Source organism: Octopus sinensis, linkage group LG25, assembly GCF_006345805.1.
Source record: "Octopus sinensis linkage group LG25, ASM634580v1, whole genome shotgun sequence".
Taxonomy (NCBI): Eukaryota; Metazoa; Mollusca; class Cephalopoda; order Octopoda; family Octopodidae; genus Octopus; species Octopus sinensis.
Genome location: NC_043021.1, coordinates 25746227 through 25773811, shown reverse-complemented (window position 1 = coordinate 25773811; position 27585 = coordinate 25746227). Strand labels below are relative to the sequence as shown.

At 37.2% G+C, this 27585-nt stretch overlaps 1 protein-coding gene across 4 annotated transcripts in view; it reads right to left on the bottom strand.

Moving 5' to 3' along the window:
* Nucleotides 1–27585, bottom strand: part of LOC115224200 (probable serine/threonine-protein kinase nek3) — a 143232-nt gene that overhangs the window by 104154 nt on the left and 11493 nt on the right. For 3 of the 4 annotated variants that reach the window (XR_005003795.1, XM_029794964.2, XM_036513253.1), the window contains exon 2: nucleotides 26820–27176. Coding sequence is in view for 3 of the 4 variants with exons in the window: in XM_029794964.2 (XP_029650824.1) it covers nucleotides 26820–27176 (357 nt within the window). In the remaining variant the exon portion in view is untranslated. Of the gene's footprint in view, nucleotides 1–13602; nucleotides 13625–26819; nucleotides 27177–27585 lie in introns of those variants that run through there. The other variant, XM_036513254.1, reaches the window with a different exon arrangement.

Sequence of the window (27585 nt, the reverse complement as noted above, 5' to 3'; positions counted from 1 at the left end):
CCAGAATACCTTTTGTCCTTACACTGTCAGTTAAAGAAAGTGTCAGTTACATCACATACTGGGGTTGATTTGATATATTAACTACCCACTTTTTCTCCAATTTCATGCCTTGTGCCTCAGATATAAATAACAATAACAATTGTTTCTGACATTGTGGGTGTGTGTGTATGTGTGTGTGTATGTATATGTATATAAATGGAGACCTTTGGAGATAGGCTGTGATTGAGAAGACCTAGCAAGTAAAATGATATCACAGCTGTGGCTATAACCAGTGTTGCATAACCAGCCCATTTAAAAGTACTCTTAAATTGTCAGGTGATAAACTGCACTTGAGAAGACCTATTGAGTCAAGTAAAATCAAAATCAAAATCCTAGTTGTGGCTGATGCCCATTCCGCCTGACTGACACCCTGTGCTGGTGGCACATAAAAAGCACCATCTGAACATGGTTGATACCAGTACCCCCAACTGGCTCCTGTGTTAGGGGCACATAAAAAGCACCATCCAAGCATGGTTGATTCCAGTGACCCACGACTGGCTCCTGTGCCGGTGGTATGTAAAAAGCATCCACTACACTCTCAGAGTGGTTGGCATTAGAAAGGACATCCAACTGTAGAAACCTTGCCAGATCAGACTGGAACCTGGTGTAGCCTACTGGCTTGCCAGTCCTCAGTCAAACTGTCCAACCCATGACAGCATGGAAAATGGACGTTAAACGATGATGATGATATATATATATATGTATACACACACACATACATATACAAATCACATGATCATATATATATATATATATATATATATAGAGAGAGAGAGAGAGAGAGAGAGACGGATATAGATATAACTGATTTAGTTGTAATGAAATAAACATTCAGTTGTACTGTCCAGTCTACTCTCTCTCTCTCTCTCTCTCTCTCTCTCTCTCTCTCTCTCTCTTACTGAAATATTATAGTCATGGCTTTTTAATCATTTTATTAGCTGAACCGCAATAAATTTTTCAGGTGAAAATGTTTTCACATTATACTGGAAATCTGAGTATTTTGCCTTTCACTTTAAGTCAATACTAAAGAGAAACCAGTGTGTTTAGCATTGAAAAAAGAAAACAACAAATCTTATTGTGGCCTGTTACTTGCATACAAGATACCATGACTGTCAAACTAATACAAGTTGTAAGCTTCTATCATAGATTGCTCATCAGAAATAATTCATTGGGTTTAATGGTTAAAGAACAAAAAATTTCTAAATTTTTGAGGCTAACAAACATATCACACGAAAAAATCTCCTCAAAGCAAGAAGCCCACATTATTATTGTTCTAATTTACTTGAAATGTCAAATGCCATACTAAAGAAATAGTGCATTTGGTACGATACAGTCTGACAGATTTATTGCTTTTCACATCAGGATATTAGGCAATAACTAGAATCAGATGACTGGGGGAAAAAAATGACCAAATGGATGTAGTTTAACCACAGGGTGGTAGGCAATGGAAGTAGATTTTAACCCTCAACCCACCCAACCACCCTCAATTATGAGAGGATTGTTTCCATAGGATTTATTTGTTTAGCTGCTTTAGATTCATTGGAAATGTATAATATAAAAAGTATTAGGGATATTATGCCAACAGGTGATAACAACAAAGACTACCAGTTGCTGGCATTAGCAACAAATATTACTAGTTACTAACACTAGCAATATACTTTTAGTTGCTGACATCAGCAAACACAATCACACATGTGTACAGTACAAGTTGCTGGTATTACCAACCCATACACTAGTAGCTCCTATCAGGTACTGACACTATCAACACACACTACTAGTTACTAATATTACCAACACACTCCTAGTTACTGGCAATTAGCAATAAACACTACCAGTTGTTGACATTAGCAGTGCACACTATCTGTTACTAATATTAGCATTATATTCCTGGTTACTGGCAATTACCAATGAACACTACTAGTGACTGATATTACCAAGTGCACATTACCAGTTGCCAACATTAACAACAAACACAACCACTCACTGAGATTGGCTGCCTCTACTGCTCTCACCACTAAAGTTATTTCTTATCATTTGTCTTGCATATCACATACATCTCTGTAGTCTTCATTTTTCATTCAGGACTACAGTGTACACAGCTTCTCTTACTCTTCCAGCAGAATTCAAATAACAGCCCACTTATAGGCACCACTTGTACCAACATTTGATAGAATTTGATAAACAACAAATGGCATCTTCCTCTTTTACTTTTCACTTTCTGCTGCAAGTTGAACTTGAAGTTGATGAGGATTGAACAGTGAGCTAAAATTACGCCCAAACCTTTTGAAATATGACCACCAAACAGCATTTTTTGTCATAGCCACTGGCCAAAATAAAAAAAGTGAGCTGACCATTTCAAGGATCTCAGCCAACAACTAGGATATATCTTATTAGCTTTTTCTGAAGTAGGTTAAAAGAGAAGTCAATTCCATCAGTAACTGATTTCAGAATAGGGAGAAGAATGTAGATGTGCTGTGTTTCAGGAATCAAATATACTATTAAGAAACTGCTTGAAGAATTACATGCAGGTCAGTGCAGTGCCAAATATCTAGTCAAACAATTTATGCCAATGCTTCAATTTCTAAAACTATTTCAATTCATGTAATTTACAAAAAGGACATTAAAAAAAACGTATTTATGTTTTGGCACAAAAAAAAAAACAGGTCTATAAATCAAAAAACAAACTTCAAGAATTCAGCTGTAGAATACCAGGCAAAAGCCAAATTATAAATGTTTGGAATGTCAAATAATACTAAAAAACAAAACAAAAGTGACAAAAATAAAATAACAAAAACTTCTATAAAAATAAAATGTGTATTAACAATTTAACATTTCACTGTACGGAAATATGCAGGGAATTTGTATGACGTATGTGTACATACATCTATACATGAGGTTATGTATGTATACATACCATACCCTCACTCATTCATTCTCCTTCCTTTTCTCTTTCGCTTCTTTCGTTAACTTATTTCAGAAGATAAAACATTTATTGATGTGTGAATTCAAAAAGCAACGTTCTTGGATTTGCATACATAACTATAATATGGTTTCAGATTTTGGCACAAGGCCAGCAATTTTGGGAGAGGGGTTCAAGTTGATTACATCAACCCCAGTGATCAACTAGTACTTATTTTATCGACCCCAAAAGGATGAAAGACAAAGTTCACCTCAGCAGAATTTGAACTCAAAACCTGAAGATGGACAAAATATCTCTAAGCATTTTGCTTGCCATGGTAATGATTCTGCCAGCTTGCTGCTTTTACATTACTATAATATAAGACTAATCTGTTTTAGCTTCTATTTTCCCATGTTGCCCTATTTCTTTTCTTTTTGTTTGCGATGGGTGATGAGAAGAGGAGAAACAAATGAGTCAAAAGTGATTGAGTGAAAGAAGCATAACACACTAGTCCAGATCTCAGGAGCAGAAACAAGTGTAGTTGCAGCAAAAAAGGCAGGCAAGGAAATGAAACAGTACATCTATGTGCCAGAGGCTTAAACATGTCTGGGAGTCAATGATGTGGTTTTTCTGTTCATATGGTTTAGAATAAATGAATGAATGAATGAATGAATGAATGAATGAATGTGTGTGTGCATGTATGCGTGCATGCATGTGTGTGTGTGTGTGTGTGTGTGTGTGTGTGTGTGTGTGTGTGCGCGCGCGTGTGTGTGTGTGTGTGTGTGTGTGCACACTTAAATTTTGTAGAGGATCAGCAAATGTTGAAAGGGTTGTATATGCTGTCACTGAAAAGATGTGGTTCTTGCTGTGTTGAAAGAAAAATTATTGGGTTGAGCCCATCAGAGGGTGTGTTTGTAGTCTATGTTCATAAAATCAGAGCCAGTCTGGTGTGAAATGTCAAGGTTCCATGTGGGGGACACTTGGGTATGGGAGGAAAGTGATGTCCTCTGAATAAAAATGGATGCTGTTGGACAACTGAATCATAGAGTACATCACAACTGATAGTGTGTGGGGGTAAGAAAGAGCTCCTGTTCAGGTCAGGATGTGGATTAAATTCAGTTTATTATCCAAAAAATCCTAATAGATCTGCAATAAATATCCATCTTTCATAGCCATATACACACCTCCTTATCTCATCTTTCATTACCATATATGCTCTACATCAGCTCATCTTTTACTGCCATACATACACTTCAAGTGGAGGTGCATGGAAAAGAGTAATCTTTTAATCTATTTGGAGTATGTTTTTCACTAGTGACTGTATGGAACAAAAGTCTAACTCTTACATGAGTGGGATAATAGTGGTTGTTGTTGTTGTTGGAATCTCTTTGAGTGATAATGGTTCAGCAAGACACAACCGTACAGTGTTCTTCATCTTAAGAGGGTACAAAATACACATCTGCCTCCAGTTTGTGGAAAACAATCATCACCCTACGGCTGCTGCCTAGGTGCAGTGTCGAAGCTGTAGACATCCGGTAGCCTTTTCTATTTGTCCCCATTGCCTCTTTCCCTATTGCCACTGGACTCATTAAGAAAGTGTGATGCTGTTGGTGTCGGTGTTTTGGTTTGCTGAATAACTTACAGGATGAACATTATTACAATGCACTTGGTTTGTGCTGAACCAGTCCCACTCTCTTGTCCTTCAGACTTGTGTCAGTCTGCTGCATACAGGGTGCAATGCGTAAATTGCAGCCATTTTATATTTTTAATGTCACACAAGCACATTATTTGCTTTTGATTTTGTTGACTATACAGTGTAGTAGGGTCAGTTGGGCACTGTCTGTGACAAAAACTGCACCATGACACAATTCACTCTGCCAGAAATTTGGAAATTATGTGCTGTACTGCTTGGCATTCATGCCAGAAGCTCCAATACTAACATTTCAGAGTGTGTGGGTGTCAATCTGAGGACAGAGCAATCTGAGAACATGTACTGAGAATGATATAAATCAAACATCCAGTCAACATCATGGTGTTTCAAGTGATTACTTGTGATGGTGACGTTATGTCACCATTGATCTTCCCACACAGTCTCAGACTCAACATGGAGACCTACATCAAGTGCCTGGAGGAGGTAGTGCTGCCCTGGTGAGGGTGACTGCTGGAAGAACCTATGTCTGGCAACAGGACTCTACACCATGCCACTTAAGCAAGAGAACCCAGTCATGGCTGTCAGACAATTTCTGTGACCACATTACCCCTAACATCTGACCACCTAACTCCCCAGACTGCAAACCCCTTGATTATTATGTGTGGGGTGCAGTTGAGTGAGAGACCAACAAAACTCCTTGTAACACAAAAGATGAACTGAAAGCAAGGATTATGGCAGCATTCACCAACTTAAACAAGGAGACCATCCAGAAGAGCTATAGGAGATTCTGAAGTCCTCTGGAGGCCATGGTTGAAGCCAATGGCGATTTTATTGACTAAATTTACTCTTTGGTATTTCACAATATTTTCATGTAATTTTGATAAATATATCTGTTAAAATGAGATGTCAGTGTTATTTTCATTTTTGCATAATTTAGACAATAGTTTATTCACCTCACCCTGTACACACACACACACACACACACACTTACATATGCATGTACATAGATACACATTTGTGTTTTGAATGAAGAAACTAAATATTCTAAAGAAACTAAAAAATAGTTTTTATAGTCCAATCTGGTGGTGATGAAGGACAATAAATTGATACATATAGAACATTCTAGCAGAAATATAAATCTAGTTTGTTTATTCACCAATAGGGAATGGTTGGGAATTAATACATAGCAAAAATCATAATACCAAAATAACTAAAATCAAACTAATGAATGTGGATAATTTTAAATTAGGTATATCAATAACTTACAGCATACAGGGTACAACAAAGGATATTGATGCCTCTTTTGTTGGCTTCATTGATCTACCATGAAATTAAAGACTCTGGAGTATTCAACAGTATTGATCTCTGCTCAATTTAAGCTGAGCTTGACGAGTGAATTTTGTGTTTGAGACCTAAAGGACTGAATGATCATAGGTGATGAGGCTTCTAAGCTAAAATATAATGTCTATTGTATCAGGGAATACATACATATAAATGTATAAACAGCTCATAATTATATGAAGAAAGAATAAAATGGACTTGACTCATATCTTCAGCATTTCAAATAAGTTGTGTTACTGTGGTGTTATTTAAAGATGAATCTATGCCTATATGTATATTTGAAAATGAAAGATTTATTGTTGACTGGAGAGGCACGAATGGAGCCAGCAGAGAATTATAATGGATAGTCAGAAGAGAAGCTAGGCAACAGGTTTATTAAGACAGGGAAGAAGCAGAAAGTAAGAGGTTTGCCAATGTTCTACAACATAGGAACTAGAGACATGATATATTCTACATTGTAAAGCAGTATATCAGAGAGAATCAGGATGTGGGTGAGAAGTGTGAACAAATGGGTTATCGCATACTTGCATTTACTGATTCTGAACTACTTCCTATTAACTCACCCATGTCTCTGTCCATCACTGTATGTCTCTTACTCCCCACTCACTCTTACAACCTACTCACCCATACACATCCATCATCTCCATTTTTCTCATCCTTCCCTTATTTACTACTACTACTACTACTACTACCACCACCACCAACACCACCACCACCACCAAAACCACCAAAAACCCCCGCCGCCACCAGCACCACCACCACTACCACCACCACCGCCACCACCATCACTCTTCTTCTTCTTCTTGAGTGAGAGAGCAGTCCATGCCATCAAAGTGACACTGGGGTAAAATATACAAAGTCCAGTATACCCATCATGACTACCCGTCTGATAAGGGTACACCAGGCACATGCATCACAACCATATGTGTGCGACATGGCGATCTCATCATCATCATCATCATTTAGCGTCCGCTTTCCATGTTAGCATGGGTTGGACAGTTCAACTGGGGTCTGGGAAGCCAGAAGGCTGCACCAGGCCCAGTCTAATCTAGCAATGTTTCTACGGCTGGATGCCCTTCCTAACTACCCATCTGATAAGGATACACCAGGCACATGCATCACAACCATACATGTGCAACATGGTGATCTCACATCAAGATAAATAACACATGACTTTCCAGGTGGGGCCCAGTTAAATTTTTCTTCAGATCAAGTAACCCATCTCACTCAAAAGGTCCATAAATAACTATTATTATCTTCCCTCCAAATCACATTTACCATGGACCACTCCTCTACACATTGTCACCATTCACTATATCTAACTCCACACCTACCTCGTCTCTAGCCATCTCTCACTCTAAACAGATTCTTGCAGCCCCACCCAGTCCACCCTTCTTTGACCCTCTGTCCCTACTGTCCCTTTTATTCACTTTATTGTACTTTGAGAGCACACATCTTTATCTCTCTTTCTATTTCCACTCCCATTCATTCTTCCTTATATAATGTGAGGTAGCCATGTATCTCTTCTACAGCAACAAACCTGTTCCCATTCCACCTTTCACATATTAACCACCCAGCACAAGACCAAACCTGCTTCTATCTCTACTATATTTCTATTCAATTGAAGGGAGCTTTTTAATCTTGTAAGTTACATCACAACCTCACTAGTGTTGGTGCCATGACAAAAAAAGACACTCAATAAACTCTGTGTGGTAGTTCACATTAGAATGGCATCTTGCTGTAAAAACCATAGCAAAACAGACACCAGAGCACAATAGAGTCTTCTAGCTCATTGGATCCTGTTGACCTGTCCATCTTAAGCCAGTATGGAAGACAAGTGTTAAAAGATAAAGATCTTTTACTTGTTTCAGTCATTTGACTGTGGCCATGTTGGGGCATTGCTTTGAAGAATTTTTAGTAAAATAAATTGACTCCAGTACTTACAAGGTGCACTCAAAAAGTATCCAACTTTATATTTTTCTATCAAAATTAATGTCACATGGGCAAAATCCTTTGAGTGAGAAGTGACGCCACTGTTCCTGCATTTTGTACCAGTAGGCTATGTCAGTTTCTAGCTGTTGTGCCTAGACTACAGACATGTAGTGCACACTTGTTAGATTTTCGTTTTCATGCAAGACGACCAAATGCATTGAGCAGAGACCATAAACCCATATATGATCACTAGTGATGATGGTCTTCATGAAGTATGGGTTATGGTTTGCACAATCCAGCATGTCCTGAATGATTTCCATGCAGAGTTGCTTCTGCTGCTCTGCCAGCACCTTGGAGATGAATTTTACTGACACTCTCCGCATGCACAAATCCTCCCTTCAAATGGAAAGCACTGTTCCTGTGCATATTCCCACTTTGTAAGCAATTTCCTGGATTGTTACACGACAGTCTTCCATGACTGTTCATCGAAGACATCGAAATCTTCTCAATTGCCTCCTCATTTCAGCTTGTCGATGGCTTTCCTAAGCATGCCTCACTCTCCATTGAGAAGCAGCCAAGTTTGAAGTGGTTGTACCACTCCTTGGTCAGAGTTTTGCCCATGGTGTCATCACCCAAGGCCTGCTGAATTTTCTGGATAGTTTCAGCTTGAGTATCACCAAACTTTTGGCAAAACTGATGCAATATCTCTGCTCAATGCGTTTGGTGAAAAGGAAAGTCCAGGGAGGATGCAGACTACATGTCTGTACTCTAGGCGTAACAGCCAGGAACTGATGTGGCCTACTGACATGAGAATTTTCATGCATGAAACAGAAAGGGTAACCTCACCTCTCATCGAAATATATTGCTCTTATGGCATAAGTTTTGGCAGGAAAAAATAAAGTCAGATATTTTTTAACACACCTCGTATTTTCTTTTTTAAGCCTAGTACTTATTCTCTTTTGCTAAACTCATAAGTAACAGGGACATAAATACACCAACACTGGTTATCAAGTGGTGGTAGGGGACAAACACACACACACACACACACACACACATTAATAAAGATCAGGAGAATAGAGATTTACACATTTATTATTTCTTCTCTACCGACAATATGCAGTCTTTATAAAGACATCTGGATTTACCAAAGTGAGGATTAACTGAGTATAGTAGTTTTAACTAACTGGAGTTTACTTACATTAATTGATAAGAGTGAACATGGTATCTGCTAGGATTATATATATCCCTCTTAACCATTTTAGGAAACACACACACACACGCACGCACACACAATAGGCTTCTTTTCAGTTTCTGCATACCAAGTCTACTCACAAGGCTTTGGTCAGCACAAGACTATAAGACACTTGCCCAAGGTGCCATGCATTGGAACTGAACCTAGAACCATGTGGTTGAGAAGTAAGCTTCTTACTACACAGCCATGCCTGTGCCTATATGATGGTGATGATAATGATGAAGATGACAACAGTAACAACAGCAACGACAATGATGACAAAATTAGTCAAATCAACTAATCATTATTTCCCGATGGCTGCCTCAAGCTTTCTGCTTGCAGTTTTCTTTCAAGTTTTTGCTATCTTTCTGGTAGACTTATCGAAACATTTTATAAACTCCTGACCATCATCTTACTTTTGCAATTAGAAAATATTCCATGATGACCATCTATTCTTACTCAAGTACTATTCTTTCTCTTTGTTAGTAACAGACTCGTCTTGGGGATCTTGGGGTTGAAAAGAATGTAACAAAAGGACTAAAATTACTGCCATAAACATGATCAGATTTCTGCCTATTTATTTGTCTGTAAATGATTTCATTTAAATGTAAGACAAGCTCAGTCTCATCAGTTTGTTTCATTGATAATTCTAATTATCTTCTTGTAATTATCAAGGGGAAATTAAATGTTTCGTATTTACTAATGTCATTTGGATTAAACCAAAGTAAAAAAAAAAATTAACACAATCATCTAAAAACAGAATTTGTAATATGGCAAAACCTGATTGATTTTTTTAATGTTATGTAATATTTAGCTGAGAAAGAGGGGGTGGGGAGAGAAGGGTGGAGGAGGAGGTGGGGATGGGGATGGAGGAGGAGGAGGTGGGGATGGGGATGGAGGAGGAGGAGGAGGAATAGGAGGAGGAGGAAGAGGAGGAGGGAAGATTGTAAATGCAAATGTGTTATTCACTATAGCTTTCATCATCAATTTGAAAAACTAATGAAGAGGCAGCTTTTAAAATTATTGTGAAATAAGAAGAATATAGCACTGATCCATTCCATGTAATTACATAGTGAACCAAAACATGGACCCAGATTGCCAACCAACACCTTACCTACCTAATGGCCTTCACACCTACATATGTCCTCTGGCAATCACTAAAGAAAGACTCAATTATTGATGAAAAATCACCATATTTAGTATCGTGTCATTTCTTTCATCTTGATTGAAGCTTAATCAATAAAATAAAACTGTACAGTTTTGAAATTCAATTCAATAACATATCTTATATTGATCTTTAAAATTTTGATAGCCAAGTAATGATTTAATAGATTAGCTGCAGTATAGCAGACATATTCCACATATTGAAATGGCTTTGATTGATTGGTTCTTACTGCTGGTTGCCGAGTTATTTAAAGTGAAATATCTGGAGTTACAATTCATCAGGAAAACATTTATAGCAGCATCTGCTGATAAATATACATACATACATACATACATACATACATACATACATACATACATACATACACACATACACACATACACACACACATATACATACATACACACATACACACACACACACATACATACATACCTACATACATACCTACATACATACATACATACATACATACATACACACACACATACACACATACACACACATACACACATACACACACGTACATACATAAATACATACATACACACATACACACATACACACACACATATACATACATACACACATACACACACATACATACATACATACATACATACATACACACATACACACATACACACATACATACACACACATACATACATACATATGTATACATACACACACATATTACATACAGGAGTGGCTGTGTTGTAAGTAGCTTGCTTACCAACCACATGGTTCAGTGTTCAGTCCCACTGCATGGCACCTTGGGCAAGTGTCTTTTACTATAGCCACGGGCCAACCACAGCCTTGTGAGTGGATTTGGTAGATGGAAACTGAAAGAAGCCCATCGTATATATGTGTGTGTGTGTGTGTGTGTATGTGTATGATTGTGTATCTGTGTTTGTCCCCAAAACATCACTTGACAACCGATGCTGGTGTGTTTACGTCCCCTTAACTTAGCGGTTCGGCCAAAGTGACCAATAGTATAAGTACTAGGCTTACAAAGAATAAGTCCTGGAGTTGATTTGCTCGACTAAAGGCCATAGTCAAATGATTGAAACAAGTAAAAGAATAAAAGAATATATATATATATAATAAATATGTATATATACATATATATAGTATACATGCATACATATATACAATATCTATATCTATATTTATCAATATATATATAATATATGATTTACATGATATATATGTATATATAATATCTATAAGTACAAGCACAAACACACACACACATATATAGCAAAATGACAGGTTGTGAACAAGGTGAACTGGGAGGATAATGATAAATGACCACAAGACAGAAGAACAAAGACAAAAAGTGTATTTATATATTGCATACGCAATTGTATACAGATGTTCATACATGTATAATACATTTTTTTTCAACAATAATTGTTCTGTCTGCTCAGTGCTTTTTGTGCCTGTCTCATAGTGATATCCCTTAATATAGTGATATATCTCATAGTGATATCCCTTAATATATTAAGCAAAGACTGCATTTCAAAATTTCTCATCTGAGTGTGTCTTCAGATTTAAAGTTTCATCTTTATGATACAGATTGCAGTGGAAAGACTAAGGGCGTTGTACAGTTTAACTCTGAGCTGCTGGCTGATATCCTGCCTGTTTCAGATTATATTTCTTAATCTTCAAATACCATAAAAGCTTGTATGAACTGATTTTTCACATTCCCTGATCCATTTGGTATTATATTCCCATGCAACAAAAACTGTGACATATTCTACTTCAGAACCATTTTCATTTTCTAGCTGACAGAATCTTGTATTCTTTACCAGTTATTTTTGTATCCCATTTTTTTTTACACGCTTCATCCAATGGATCATTTTCAATTTATCAAAGACCATGGATATTGGGGGTGTACCATCAGCAGCACATTTAATGTTCATGGAGAGGTGGCTAGTAAATGCCAGATTTTTACACAGGTTTTTGAGTTGTCTCATGACAAATTTCAGGGAGATGTTGAAAAGGGTAGAGGTTTATATATATATATATAGCCTTATCTCAGACCCATGTGCATTTCATACCAATCCTTCACCTGGCCATCCATAGTCACAGTATACTTGGTATTGTAGCAGAGTGACTGTATAATCTACACTATCATGGGGTCTCCATTAATTGCAGTCATCATCTTCCATAGCAGTAGGGTTTGCCTCCCAGACTGTGCCAAAGTCAATGAAGATGTGTTAGGGAACTCAATGTTTTTTTTGTGTTATATACTTTCCAACAACCTGTCTGACTATAAAAATGGCATCAACTGTACCTCTATTAATTCTAAAACCAAACTGGCTCTCTTTCTTGTTGCTTCTTTGGTTTTCCTTGCTTTTCTGTTGACTGAGAATTCTATAAAACACTTTTGCTGCTATTGACAATAAAGAAATTGCCTTTTAATTTTTGCTTTGTTACCCTTTTCATAAATTGGGAAAAGAGGAGGTGTATGGGTCTGGAGTTTTGGAGTCCTTTTGCTTTCTCACGCTATCTTAAGCATTACCTCTAACATATTAACTATGAGCCCTCCTTCTGGTTTTTATACTTCTGTAGCACTGATGGCATCTATACTTGGGGATTTATGGTTCTCTATTCTTTTTTTTTTTGAACCTTGGAACTTGTGGTTGGGAAGTGAACCTTTTAACTTCTCAACAATGCCAGCCCTCTCTCTCTCTCACACACACACACACACACACACATGAGAGAGAGAGAGAGAGAGAGAGAAGGGGGAGAAATAGAAACATTTGTTCATACAGACAATACTGAAGCATCTCTCTATTTGAATTACACGACTGTTTTATTACCTCTGTAAGTTATGTATTCCATTTTGATATAAATGGTAATTTTTAAACATTTGCCTTTAATATGGGTTTCTTTTACTTGAAACAAATGGTATTTTCCTATGGAATTTTTGTTGATTTCATTGTTTGGCTTTGTTGTTACTTTAACTTCACAAATTCATCCAAAAGACAAAAAAAAAAGAAAGAAGAAAAAGAAAAAGAAAAGAAAGAAAGAAAGAAAAATCCCAGAGCTGACCCAAATCTTGTGTGAGCAACAACATTTGCTGCCAGTCAGTGCAGTAATGTTTCTACCAATAGATGCTAATGCATTGCTTCTGCTCTTGTAAGTGGGACAAGGACAGCACAGTTTGGAGGGAATGGACTGCTTCTAACTTTTACAAACAAATTTGTTCTTTTATATTTTTTCATATTAAAAAGCATTTAGCTTATTAGTCACATAAATGGAGTTACATTGTAAATTTTTTTATTTTCTTTCACACACAAACACACGGAAAAATACGTAATTTACTGACTCACTTCCCATCCTTGTCTATATAAATGACAAATCTGTTACGTCAGTTTCAGATGTTTAAAAGAGTAAAAAAAGCAGTGCCTGTGGGATTGATGTCATTTCCAAAAGGATGAATTACATATGTTTCAACAAAAAGCATCAGTGATTTTAGGGATGTTAGGTAATAGGTCTAACTAACATCCCCCCCCACCAAAAGTAAAATGTGTTGTTGAAAGGGCCGTAACTCAACTCAGCTATTATATACATGGCTGTATGCACTTATACATACATGTGTTCATATATATATATATATATATAGACATAGGAGTGGTTGTGTGGTAAGTAGCTTGCTTACGAACCACATGGTTCCAGGTTCAGTCCCACTGCGTGGCACCTTGGGCAAGTGTCTTCTACTATAGCCTCAGGCCGTCCAAAGCTTTGTGAGTGGATTTGGTAGACGGAAACTGAAAGAAACCCGTTGTATATATGTATATATATATATGTGTATGTTTGTGTGTTGTGTTTATTCCCCCAACATCGCTTGACAACCGATGCTGGTGTGTTTACGTCCCTGTAACTTAGCGGTTCGGTAAAAGAGACCAATAGAATAAGTACTAGGCTTACAAAGAATAAGTCCTGGGGTCGATTTCCTCGACTAAAGGTGGTGCTCCAGCTTGGCCACAGTCAAATGACTGAAACAAGTAAATGAGTAAATGAGAGAGAGTAAATATATATATGTATATGTATATGTATATATATTTGCACCAAATGTGAGTTTCTCTCATGGTATCTACCACAGTATAGTTTGTTCTAACAGAACATCCATGTACCGGTGGGAAGAAATATTACCTCTCGGTATATTGCATCTGTTGCTAATATATATATTTTCTATAAGTTCATGTGCTAATCATAATAACACCAGTGCTTGTTCTAACAAACATTCACATTTAAGTGGCAAGAAATATCACCTCTTGGTATTAATTAATACTACCTCAGTTGCTAATATATACACATATATATATATATACATATATATACACACACATACATATATATATGTACACACACACACACACATACATACACACACACACACACATATATATATATATACAGACATATATACTTGATAAAACTATTCAAAGAGTTCAGTCTGTCCATAATGGTTACAGTGATCCCTTGTTTATCACGGTAGATTGGTTCCAAGACCGGCTGCTATAACTGAGTTTCCGCGAAGTAGGGACACCATATTTACAGTATTTATTTAAAGTCTATTTGGATTTTTAAAACCCTCCCTGTACTATTAACAACCCACCCATTACAGTAGTCTATTAATAATAAGGACTTTAGATTTTTAAAAAATAAAGATTGTTACTGTACTCAACACGAAAGAAGTGTAGGAGCCATTGCAGGGGATGAAAATGCAAAGTTTAACACAAAGAAACAAGAAAAAAACCACACATAGCACAGCGTAAAGTAGTACAGTAAACCATTTGGCGAGAAAGCTTGAAGCGAAATGGCCGCGAGAGAGAGACAAGTGAAGATGCTGCAGATCTGAGCATCGGTCAAAGCACCAATCATAGGCTAGATTACAAAATAGAAAGCTGTGATTCGTCGTCTCCAATGCACCAATCACAGCCCGTCTTAAGTTCATATACCCCCTGTATATGTTGTTTTGCTATTTTGCGCTTGTTTTGTTGTTCCTAGACTAGGAAATAATATTTATTATTAATATTTTAATGGATTTAATGAAAAATTTTAGGTGTTCATATATATATATATTAAAAATCCACGACAGTTGAACTGCGAAGTAGCAAGGGATCACTGTACTTCCAACCTGACTATGGTCGATTTCTTGGACATAACTTTAAGCCTGAACACTGGCAAATACTACCCCTACAAGAAGCCTAATGGAGAAACAGTAAATATCCACAAGAGCTCAAATCACCCCCCCCCCACCCCCAGCCACAATAATTAGAAACCTGGTTCCAGGCATTAGGAAATGAGTGTCTAAACTCTCAACCAGCATGGAGATCTTTAATAGGGCTGCCCCCAACTACAATGATGTTTTGGCTAGGAACGGATTTTCTGAGAACCTCACATATGTGGGAAAATGCCAAACCCCCTCTCCTATAGGAAAAGGAAAATAATCTGGATAACCCCACCACCACCACCACCACCATTTAACCTAGAAGTTTCTACCAATGTAGCCAGGGGCTTACTGCCGTTAATAAAGAAACATTTCCTCAGAGGCCATAAGCATTACAAACTCTTCAACCCCCATAATGTCAAGGTAAGTTACTCCTGCTTTAAACATTGCATCTAACATGCATGCATCAACAGACATAAAAATGCACCCACACAACACCCAACCCCAACCTGCCACTTCTGAGACCCTATCACCTGCCCTCTAGGAGGATCCTGTCTCTCAAGCACTGTAATTACAGAGTCACCCTTAAATCAACTGATGGCATTACTAGGCACTATACGGGCATGACAGCCAATGGCTTCAAGGGAAAGTACTCCCAACACTTTCATCCATTTAGATCCAGCAACAGAGAGAACTTTACGCGCCTGTCATTTTTTCTCTGGAGGCTGCCACCATATTCACCTGGCATCCCAAATTGCCAGCTGTGCCTCTGCACAAAACTGCATATCATCTACCAACTCACAGTATCATCAACGAGGAATATAAGGTATCGTATTGCTGTCACCAGAGGACCACCCTTCTGGTAAATTTAAAGCCACTGGCAGCTGACAATCTGGATATACCTCCTTAGTGCCAGCCACTCCTAGCATTGCCTGCACCAAGGTCACTGTCAGAAATTAACTCCCATGAACAGCACCGCAAATCCCTTATCCCCAACACTTCTCCATGCCTGTCTACCTGAATACTCTCACCCCTTGTGCATCACCCCTTGTGCATGACCATGCAAGTATATGTGCATGTGCTTATGTGTGTGAGTACACATATGCATGCACAGACATGGGTGTGTCCTCATGTGCACCCATATACATGTGCACCTGTGAATGTGAATATATGTACACTTGTGTATGTCTGTGTGTGTGTATGTGTGTACATATGTGTCCACACGTGTGTGTGCATGTGAGCCTTTGTGTGTGTGTGTGAGTGTGCATGCACGTGCACAGATGTACATCTAAGCACATATATATACTCGTAAAACTATAAGTGCATACACGCAGATATATGAGCATATACATGTACGTATATACCCCCACATCTACTGCCCCTTCCTACTTCCTCCCAACCAAATGACCGATTTCTTGTCTATCACACAGTCAATTTCCTGTTCATGACACAATCAATTTCCTGTTCCTAGTAATTTTCCAAGTAATTGTTGTCACTGAAATACCAACATGAAGCTGCTATACAGCGTGACCTTTTTCAACCAATCACAAGCTAACGTCCAGTAGTAAACATTGACTCTCTTCAATTGAACTGTCATTCAGACCCCAATGGCCAAAGACTAGCCACACACTTGAAACTCAGAGTACCAAAAGGAGTCTGAATCAAACTGCTTTGATCCATACATGTAACTCCCAATAAATGTGTTGAGTACCTTTCTTTTGTTTGTCTACTCACTCGTGTGTGCATGTGTGTGTGTGTGTGTTTATATATATATATATATATATAATATATATATATATAATATATATATATATATATATATTATATATATACAAAGTATGGGGGTTTAGTTCACAGGTGATCTAAACGATTAGGTACGCTAAATAAATGATGTAATGGTTTACTGGGGATCCAAGGTTATAGCTGACACGGTAGTTATGGAGCCATTGCAGATTTCCGATGCAGCGGATATGTAATTGTTAAAGGGGACAACAAACATTAAGGCAAGGCAGGATTGTACCTAAGGACTTATGCTCATGGATCTACACAGGATTGCACCTAAGGACTCATGCTCTGGTTTCTATAACTTCAGAAAGTTGAACTATGAACTTTTATGCTTCTTTTTTCTTCTTTCTTTCCATCTCCTTATTCTTTTACTCCCTTCCTCTATGTTGTCATCTTATTAATACATACCATTCTTATTAATACATTATTAATACATACCATGAACAGCACTGCAAATCCCTTATCCCCAACACTTCCATGTATACTTATGTGTATAAGTATACATTAAAAAAAAGACCTGTGTCCCTTTGCTTCTCACATGCCTGTTCAAACCACACCTATGGAGGTCTCATTCATTCTTTTGTTGTTTTACCATTACTATGGATATATATATATATATATAAATACACACATTTTATTAATAAAGCTGCAAATCATCAGAGCTTTATTAATAAAGTATATTATTTTACCGGGCCAGCTCTTGTCAAATGACCCCCACCCATGCCAGTATAGAAGGCAAACGTTAAACAATGATGATGATGATGATGATATGTATATATATGTGTGTGTGTGTGTGTGTAAGTATACATATGTATGTATGTGTGTGTATATATATATATATATATATATATATATATATATACTAGCATTATAACCCGTCGTTGCCGATGACCCGTCGTTGCCGATGACCCGTCGTTGCCGATGACCCGTCGTTGCCGGGTCATAGTGCTAGTGCATGTATATATGTGTACATATTACATGTACATCTATATATATACATCTACACATAAAATACAAAATACAAAGTTATATCTTGATATCGCTAGTGATAACAATACTCAAAATATATAACAAACTGGAATTGTAGGCCCGTCTCTTGCAATTTCAATCAATTGTATCTTGTCCTCCCTCTTGTATAGAAGTGTGGCTACAATCCAGCCTACCTCTACTTCTGGGGGGACATTTTAAATTTTTATCCGGGACGTCCTACGTCCCAGATATAAAGGTAAAAATAAAATATTTCCACTTTGCAAGGTTCGAGTCGAGTACTCCCTTGCACGCTCCGTTGACTCGAACCTTGCTTCTATTGTGGCGAGTTTACCGCCTCTGGTTAGATATCTTTCATAGTCGCACCAAGACACTTTTCGATGATGCTTTCCTCCAGGTGTTCAAATCTTTTTTTTACTCTACATTGTATACTTTAAAGACAACAGTCTTTTCTTTAATTTAATTTTTTATTTCGTTTGGTGGTGTTATCCTAGATTCACCGTCTTTGTCAGTGATCAATCCAAAATAGGTTTGTATTTCTTCCATTTTAATTTTAATGAGTTCGCGCCCGCTGATGGCTGCAGCGAAATTTATTTTTGGACTTTCTTCTATGAAAGGCATTCTAACAAAAATGCTTCCGTGTAAACGGTGAAAATATTGTCAATTCCCCAAACAGGGACACAATTCTATTTTTAAACGATAACCAATGCTCCTTCTCCCAAAGGGGGAGGGTTACAGTTTACAATTATTTAACAAATGGAACACAACAACATTTCCCTTACGAAGAACCAACAAACGTGATAACAATAGTTAAACAGTAATAATAATAACAACAAATCTTACGGTGAATCAAAAAGCAGTACACAGTTGAAGCTATAGTCCTTTATATGTAAGAAATAAACTAACAGCAGTACTCAGTAGAAGCGGCTGTTCGAGAAAACAGACATTACATACAGCTAAAATTCATATAGATACTTAATGCTAGCTAATTAGCAGATAATCTAATGTAAAAGCCGTGGTAAACAGTATGTGCACACCTCCATCTGGACTATTCCATTTCTGCACACTAATTTTATTTTTAATTTATTCCCATTCATGTGAAACCACTTATTCAAGTTCAAGTCATTGATGCAATTTTATACCAATTGCTATATTTACTTTTGTTATGTTACGATTATATTATACTTTAGTTTGATTTTAATTATTACTTACTACATATAATTCAATTGTTATTATTATTTTTATTGTTAAAGTGAAAGCATCTGACATAAAATAGAGAAATGTTTTTGTTTCACTTTTAACACGTAATACTGAAATAGTGGAGAAGATATGATATTGCTATGAGCTCACCCTAGGCAAGAAGTTGAACATTTTTTTGACCATGAAACTACATGGACCCTAAGTAAGGCAATGTGTAAAATTTGAATGAAATTGGTTGTGTAGTTCTCAAGCTTTAGAGAAACAGACAGACATTCTCAGTTTTATATATATATTTGGTAGCCTTCAACTAACACTATCTCCTCTGAAACCCTGCAGCGCAAGTTGACCAAAATTGAAAGTATGATAGAAGAAGGCTTGCTCTTCATTCCGTAAAAGAAAAAATTCAAATTGGACCATGTTAACACCAAAAATTATTTACATCAAAACGGTGCCTTTTTTCTATGAGAATCCCTATTTTTTATGATTTTTTGACTGCCGTGTCGCCATTTTTCAGTGTATTTCTACCAGGAAAATGTTCACTTAAAGAGAATAACAAGCTACATAATGCAAAGTTTTTACTTTTCAAAAATTTCAATTCTAAAGGGTCGAAACAAACCCGAGCAATGCCGGGTGATACTGCTAGTATATACATATATATATATATGTATGTATGTATGTATGTATGTATGTATGTATATATATCCCTCTCTCTCTCTCTTTCAGAGAGGCACTGAGATATATATATATATATATATATGTGTGTGTATTTCGTTTTTGGATTTGGTTTGCAAGATTCTTTATATGAGTTCGTGTGTTGAAGCATATTCTGTTGTGTCTGGGGAGAGTCATTCTCTTTTAATAATATAATAATAATAATAATAAAACATTGTGTACAGTGCTCAGGTGCACTACAACTCATCTAAAGTGCATGTATAGTACATAGGGTAATGTACAAGCATCAGGAAAAGAACAGTGCATGAGTCATGACATACACATATGTGTATGAGTATGGAAGGGGGACAATCTGGTGTAGTTTCGGCGGATTTCGGAAAGCATGAGGGCCTTAAAGAATGCAGTGTCATGGCAGTCAACAACTGATGCAGGCAGTTTGTTCCATGCTTCAGCAATTCTTAGCGTGAAAAAATGTTTCCGAAAGTCATGGGAGCTGTGCTGTTTTCTGACTTTGTAGGCATGTCCACGTGTGTTGGACACATGGAGATCAAAAAGGTGTTCAGTGTTGTTGTTGGTGAGGTGGTTGATAACTTTGAGGGTGTTTACCAAGTCCATCGCCAGATGCCGGAGCTTCAGTGAATCCATGCCTAGGGAAACAAGGCGCTCAGAGTATGGTAGGTGTCTGATGGAGGGTATGCGTTTGGTTGCACATCTCTGAACAGATTCCAGGAGGTCAATGTTCTGAGCAAGATAGGGGTTCCAAACTGATGATGTGAATTCCAAGTGTGGTCGTACCATAGCTGTATACAGCTTTAAATAGATGGCTGGAGAGCGGCTAACAAAAGTCTTGCTGAGTGATGCCAAGACACCCTTGGCCTTCTTGACAATTTTAGAGATAAGCTTTGTCCAACGCAAATCACAGTGATGCCTAGGTCACGCTCACAAGAGGATTTCTTGATATCAGTGTTGTGGAGGGAGTATGTGGACGCAGGGTTTTTTCTCCCAAAATGCAGGGTGGTACACTTGTCCACAGCCAGTTTCAGTTGCCAGTCTGTGATCCATTGCTGCATTGTGTCCAGGTCTGATTGCAGGAAAGAGTTGTAGACATCAGGATCTGTCCTCTTGATTTCAAGGTACAGCTTGATGTCGTCTGCATATTTCAATACTGTGGCATTCTTTAAATTGGCATCTATGTCATTAATGTATGCCACAAACAAGAGGGGACCAAGAACAGATCCCTGTGGTACACCCGATGACATCTCATATGGTGTAGAATGCTGTCCTAGAACTGTGACTACCTCCTTTCGGCTGAGAATGAAGGATTTCAACCAGTTAAAAAGATCATCCCTCACACCCATTGCAGAGGGTTTCACCATAAGCCTTTTGTGTGGCACAGAATTAAAAGCCTTAGCAAAGGCAAGGTAGACAACATCCACCCATGAGCCACTGTCAGTGATCTGAGTAATGTCCTCAAGGAACTCGACAAGCTGATCACTGCAGCTGGAGTTAGGGACAAATCCATATTGTGAGGGTCGGATGAGACTGTGAGGGCTCCAGAAGTTCCAAAGTGTTTCTCTGACACACGATTCCATCAGTTTTGCAATACAGCTAGTGAGACTGACTGGGCGATAGTTGACAGGTGATGTGCGGTCGCCCTTTTTGAACAGAGGAATGACACTGGTGGTTTTCCACTGCTCCGGAGTAGCACCATTGTTGAGACAGTACTGGAAAAAAATAGAAAGCTGGTGTAAAAGGAAGTACCTGCCATGTTTGAGAAGCAGGTATGTAACGCCATCAAGACCAGGGGAGGCATAGTTGCGCTTATTTTGAAGGTGACGTCGCAGCATTGCAGGTGTAAATTCCATAGTTGTTATGGAATTTGCTGTTAGAGATGGTGAAGATGGTACATTTTGATTTTCAACAGTGAATATGCTTGCATAGCACTCGGCAATGAGTTCTGCGCATTCCTTGGGATCGTCAGTGATCTGGCTTGTGTGAGAGTTGCGAAGAGGGCCCACTGGAGAGTGAAGTCTCTGCTTCGAATGCACATATTTCCAGAAAACCTTGCTGTCAGGATTGGCTGCTATGCACTGTTCAAATTCAAGCACTGCTTTTTTTGTCACTTGCTTGAGATGGTTGGAAGATTTATTCCACTTTTTCCTGTTGGTGTCTGATTTATGCAACTTGTATTCCCGTTCAGCAATCCGACGTTCCTTCCTGGCAAGTCGGACTGCTGAAGTTTCCCAAATTGCACTTTTGGAGCGGTTCTTATTTTTCTGTTTATGTGGCACTGATGCTGCACATGCTGCCCATATTGAGTCCAGGATACTCTGGAGTATAGTATTCACATCTCCAGAGTTGTTGAATTCATGCCAGTTAGGGTGCTGTAATTCAGTGTGGTACAGGTTCCAATCTGCTCTCTTCCAATCGAAGGAAGTAGATTGGAGATGGTTCAGGTGTTTGTTGTTGCCCGCAAGAGCCAGATTGGCGATGATCATAGCATGATCAGAGTCATCTAGAGGTTCCTTCACAGTACAATTGATAACCGCTTCAGGAGTTGTGGTGAAGAGCAAGTCCAAGGTGTTGTCGCCTCTTGTTGGAGAGGTGACTACTTGTGATCAGTTTGAGTCCAGTACAAACTCAACGAAATCGTTTGCACTCTGTGGCCAATGGAAGGTTTCCCAATTGATCTCAGGATGATTGAAGTCGCTTGCAATAAAAACATAAGTAGCTGTTTTCCTGGCAGCAGCTCGAAGGATATCGCAAAGCTGTGTGTCATAATGGTAATTTGGGGGACGATAAACAACGCCAAGCAGGAGTGTTGACATGGTCATACGTATGTCACAGAAAAACCTTCTTCTTGTGATTCGTTCAAATCAGCACAAGGAATTACCGAAAAATTTGAACGAACGTAGACCATCACACCACCCCCATGGCGGTTAATGCAGTCCTTGCGGAAAAGGTTGTACTCAGTAATGTTGAAAACCCCATCACAGAGTAAGGAATGTGCCCATGTTTCCGTGACTGTGATGAAGTCAGGGTCAATACTTCTGACGAAGGAGTTGAACAGATGTATTTTGTTGCATAAACTGCAAGCATTTAAGGACAACAATTTGTACCCTGCTTGCAGTTTATGATGGTGTGTAGAGGATGGCAGGTTGTTCTGGTTTAGTTTCCCAGAGTTGCTGTAGTTTTTTTCCATTTTCAGTTATTGTGGGTAGAGAGCACTCAGACCAGCTGGTATCTCTCTTCCACGTTTCACCAGTCTTAACAAATCTCCAGATTTGTCCATCCTCACGAAGACTGAAACTTTCTTGCAGAGCTGAGTTCCGGTTCAGTGCCTTATTATTTAACACACTGACCGGTAAAATTTCCACTTATTTCTTATTTTTATTTCCTAAAATTTTTGTTGCGTCTTGCAGCCTTTTCAATAGTCTTGACATTTATTTAGCATACCTAAAGAGTCAAGACTATTGAAAAGGTTGCAAGACGCAACAAAAATTTTAGGAAATAAAAATAAGAAATAAGTGGAAATTTTACCAGTGAGTGTGTTAAATAATAAGGCACTAAAAGAGAATGACTCTCCCCAGACACAACAGTATATATATAAGTGGACGTTAAACGATGATGATATATATATATGTATATATGTAAGTATATACATGTGTGTGTGTGTGTGTATATATAAGAATATATATATATAGGTGTGTGTGTGTGTGTGTCTGTGTGCATGTCTCGGAGTGTGAGTATTAATATGTGTGTACTTATTGTACTTAGGTTTGATAGAATGAGCTGGAAAGTTCATGACAGTGTTATGGCTTTCTGCTGCCCTGAGGCTTGTTTCATTTTATCTCACTGAACTGATAAAATATCTGCTTGGTTTTGATGACTTTTAATGTCAACTCAAGGCTATAACATGTCTGTGATTCTTGTATGTTCTCAAAACCAATACAAGCCATAAACTAATTTATGTAAGTGAATTTAAATAATACTAGCAGGACCTGTGAGTATTTCATGAAATTAATGGGAAACCTGTTGTGTTATTTCTGAAAACTTTATCCAAAAAATCTTACAGCATAGCTTGTGTTGTGTCTGTATGGAAAGTGAAAGAAATTGGAATACGATCATTACTTAAAGCCAATTATATACTTTATGCAGAATTTTATAGACTTCATACACAGCACTCATAAAATAAATATTCACTCTTATTTTTCAATTTTTCCCATAAACAAAAAAAAAAACAACCTTTAGTTAAATTGCATATATCTGCCATGTAAATAAGTGTGAATATTCCACGAAATTGCAATTATGTGCATGTGTTAAGTGATAGGTGATATAAAAAAATTTATTTCAATTTTTTAAAAATTCACTTTTTACTCTCCAATCAATTTGTAGTAATTTGAACTTAAAACCTTTCAACCAGTGCTCCAAATCATATTCACTCCTCAATAAGAATTGCTTACTTCCTCACACTTGTTGGAAAGGCATGAACATCACAGCACCCTAATTTCTTTTTGCTTAAACATCTTACACCTATATAAGAATTTAACTTTTGATATTGTATCCATGACTGAGGGTTATGGCAAAGCAGTAAATTATCACTGACATGAGTTTGCAGCTCAGCTTCAGTTCTTGTTAGAACCATTTCATTTACAATGCAAATATTCCCACCCAAGCCCAGAAAAGGCACGAACAGCACAAATTTCCATTTTCTTATTTTACCCTTGAAATTATAACTGTGTTAGAAACAATTGACGATTTTCTTTTCCATTGGAATAATTCCAATGGAAAATGAGATCGTTAACTCTTAATTACAATTTTCATTAGAGTTGAGCAATTACATTACAGTTTTGTTCAAATTAAATCTTAAAAGAAAAAATACTCCCCAAAAGATACCAATTTCTTTTTCTTTAGAAGATCAAAATTCGGTGAGTAATTTCATTGATTCTTTTGAAAGATATCTTTAGATTTCTTTCTTTATACATCTTAATTGTTATATTTTCCTTTGTAATCAGCATGACACATTTCTACAAACCTAGTTGCAAGAACTTTTTTATTCACTGATTCTAAGGCCAACTACTCTAAGTGTTAGCTATTTGTCAGAAAGGTTGATACAACACAAATAAGATAATTTATTTTAACCTAATTTTGATTTGTTGCGTACAGAATTACTAACACAGGAAGATGTGTTGAGTTTTAATCATCTGCAGAGATATTGTTTCATCTCTAAGCATTGTGCATTATTATTAGTGCCCATAGATACCAGATTTCCAGGGAATGTTATCTTCAATAAAACTAACATTAAATTCCAAAGAGATTCTTCAGTTATGTAAGCTGAGTATCACTTCTTTGAAGTTCTTAGGCTCACTAAAAAACTAGTTTCTTTTTGTCATTGATCATATTAAAAATCCAGGCCTGGCTGGTTATCACAGCAGGTAGTAACATTCAGCACCTATGGCTTTGTAAACTTAGCCCGAAACAAATGTACTTGCTATATGTATTCAAATAAACATCAATCAACTAAAAGAAATAGTTGCTGAAATAAAGCTAAGAATCATTTCTCTGTATCTGTGGAAAAATTCCTGATATGGTTTTGATTCTTTAGCAATTTTATTTTATTTTGGGGTTGTTAATACATTAATTCTTTTGATACCAATCCACCTTGTGACCACCCCTGGTTCCATGATATAAACTTCCTGTTTTAAAGTGATCTGTGCTAAAACCTTCTATCAAAATTTCATGTTCTAAACACCAGTTTAATAATGACAACTGATTTAAAAAGCTGTGTATTTCATTGGGAATAGGGTAATAAAAAGCTTCAAGAAAAGTTTGAAAAATCTTTCAATTCTATCTCCTTCAAAATTTAATATGGCTAATCACTTTCTGACAGATATTTCTTATTATGAGTGGTCAAAGAAAACAAACATTTGATATTTGATTATTTTACAGGTATTTCTTTTTATATTTTCCATAAAAATAATGAGGTTTTTTTTCAGGTATATTTTTAGACCAAAGCATCCATGCATATCTGACTTGTAACTAATACTGTAAAGGGAAAATAACTTCAGGATAAAAATCAAATCCTATTGTTCATTTAACCTGTTAGCATTTAAACTGACTTTATCTGGTTCAAATATTCAACCTGTTTTATGTTAAAATTTTCCAGATTCGACCCTTTACACCTACCGAGTAATCTGAATGCTAAAAGGTTAATATAAGCAACATAGATTAGCAAAAAAAAAAAAAAGCATTAATAACGTTTCAATTTTTTAAAAATGCATCTCATCTTTGATATGCAAAGTACAAAATTACAAGCTCAGGATTGCTTTAACATCCCCTTTTATTTAGAGGAATTTGATGGGATTTGTTGAAGCAGATTTCTATGACTGGATGCCCTTTCTGTTGCCAACCCTCACCTGTTTCCAAGTGAGAAGATATTTCCCCATGGCCAGACATGTTTTCATGGAAGATTGGAAACAAAAGATACTGATAATGATGCATGTTTTCAACAATCACTCAGTGTGTAGACCAAGAGATACTAACACATACACACACACACACACATCCTTACACAGATTCATATATATGTACAAGAATACAAAGAGCTTCTTTTAATTGCCATCACCCAATTCTACTTGCAAGGCTTTGGTTGACCTGAGGCTACAGTAGAAGATGCTTGCCCAGGTGGCATGCAGTGACAATGTATCAATAAATATATAAATAAATTACCTTGCATAACTATTTCTAGAATTTTCTCAATGTCTCCTTCTTTTGTGGCTTGAATAATATTTGGTAGTATATATGACATAGAGTTTCGGAGTTTTGTACTTTCCAAGTTTGTCCATTTCCATAAAAACTTATCTGGGGCATCAATAAATGGTGTCATTGGACTGAGACTTCTTGCAGATAGAGGCAGCATATTTGCTTGATATGCATTTTTTTCTTGGCTACGACACTGTAAGATGCGGTAGTATTTCTGCATATGTAACAGTGCCAGTGTAAGAGAGTCTCGTAACTCAGCACATTCCACATCTTCACTAAGCTTTAATAGAAACTCGTTGAGAAATGAAGCAGCTTTCTCAAAATCTAAAATGGAAAATACAAAAGGTAAATGACAGCTTGTTTTTAACAGTTTTGAGATTTCTTAATAAAAAAGCTGGAATAAAATGGATTAAAGAACTGTAAATGCCTGAATCAAAAGATTCCTAGCCAAAGAACCAATGATACATGTTTCCTTATAGACCCCAGCCTAATGTCTATGACTGAATCACTTAATTTTTGCAAGCTCAGACTACAGTTGTATTTGTATATATTTTTGTTGTCAGCCACAGAAGCTGCAAAATTAATGGTTTCTAATTTAGGTACAAGGCCAGTAATTTTGAAGCAAGCGGGTTTCATTGATTACATTACTCCCAGTACTTAACAGATACTTTATTGTGTCAACCCCGAGAGGATAAAAGGTAAAGTTTACCACAGCTAGTTTTGAACTCAGAGC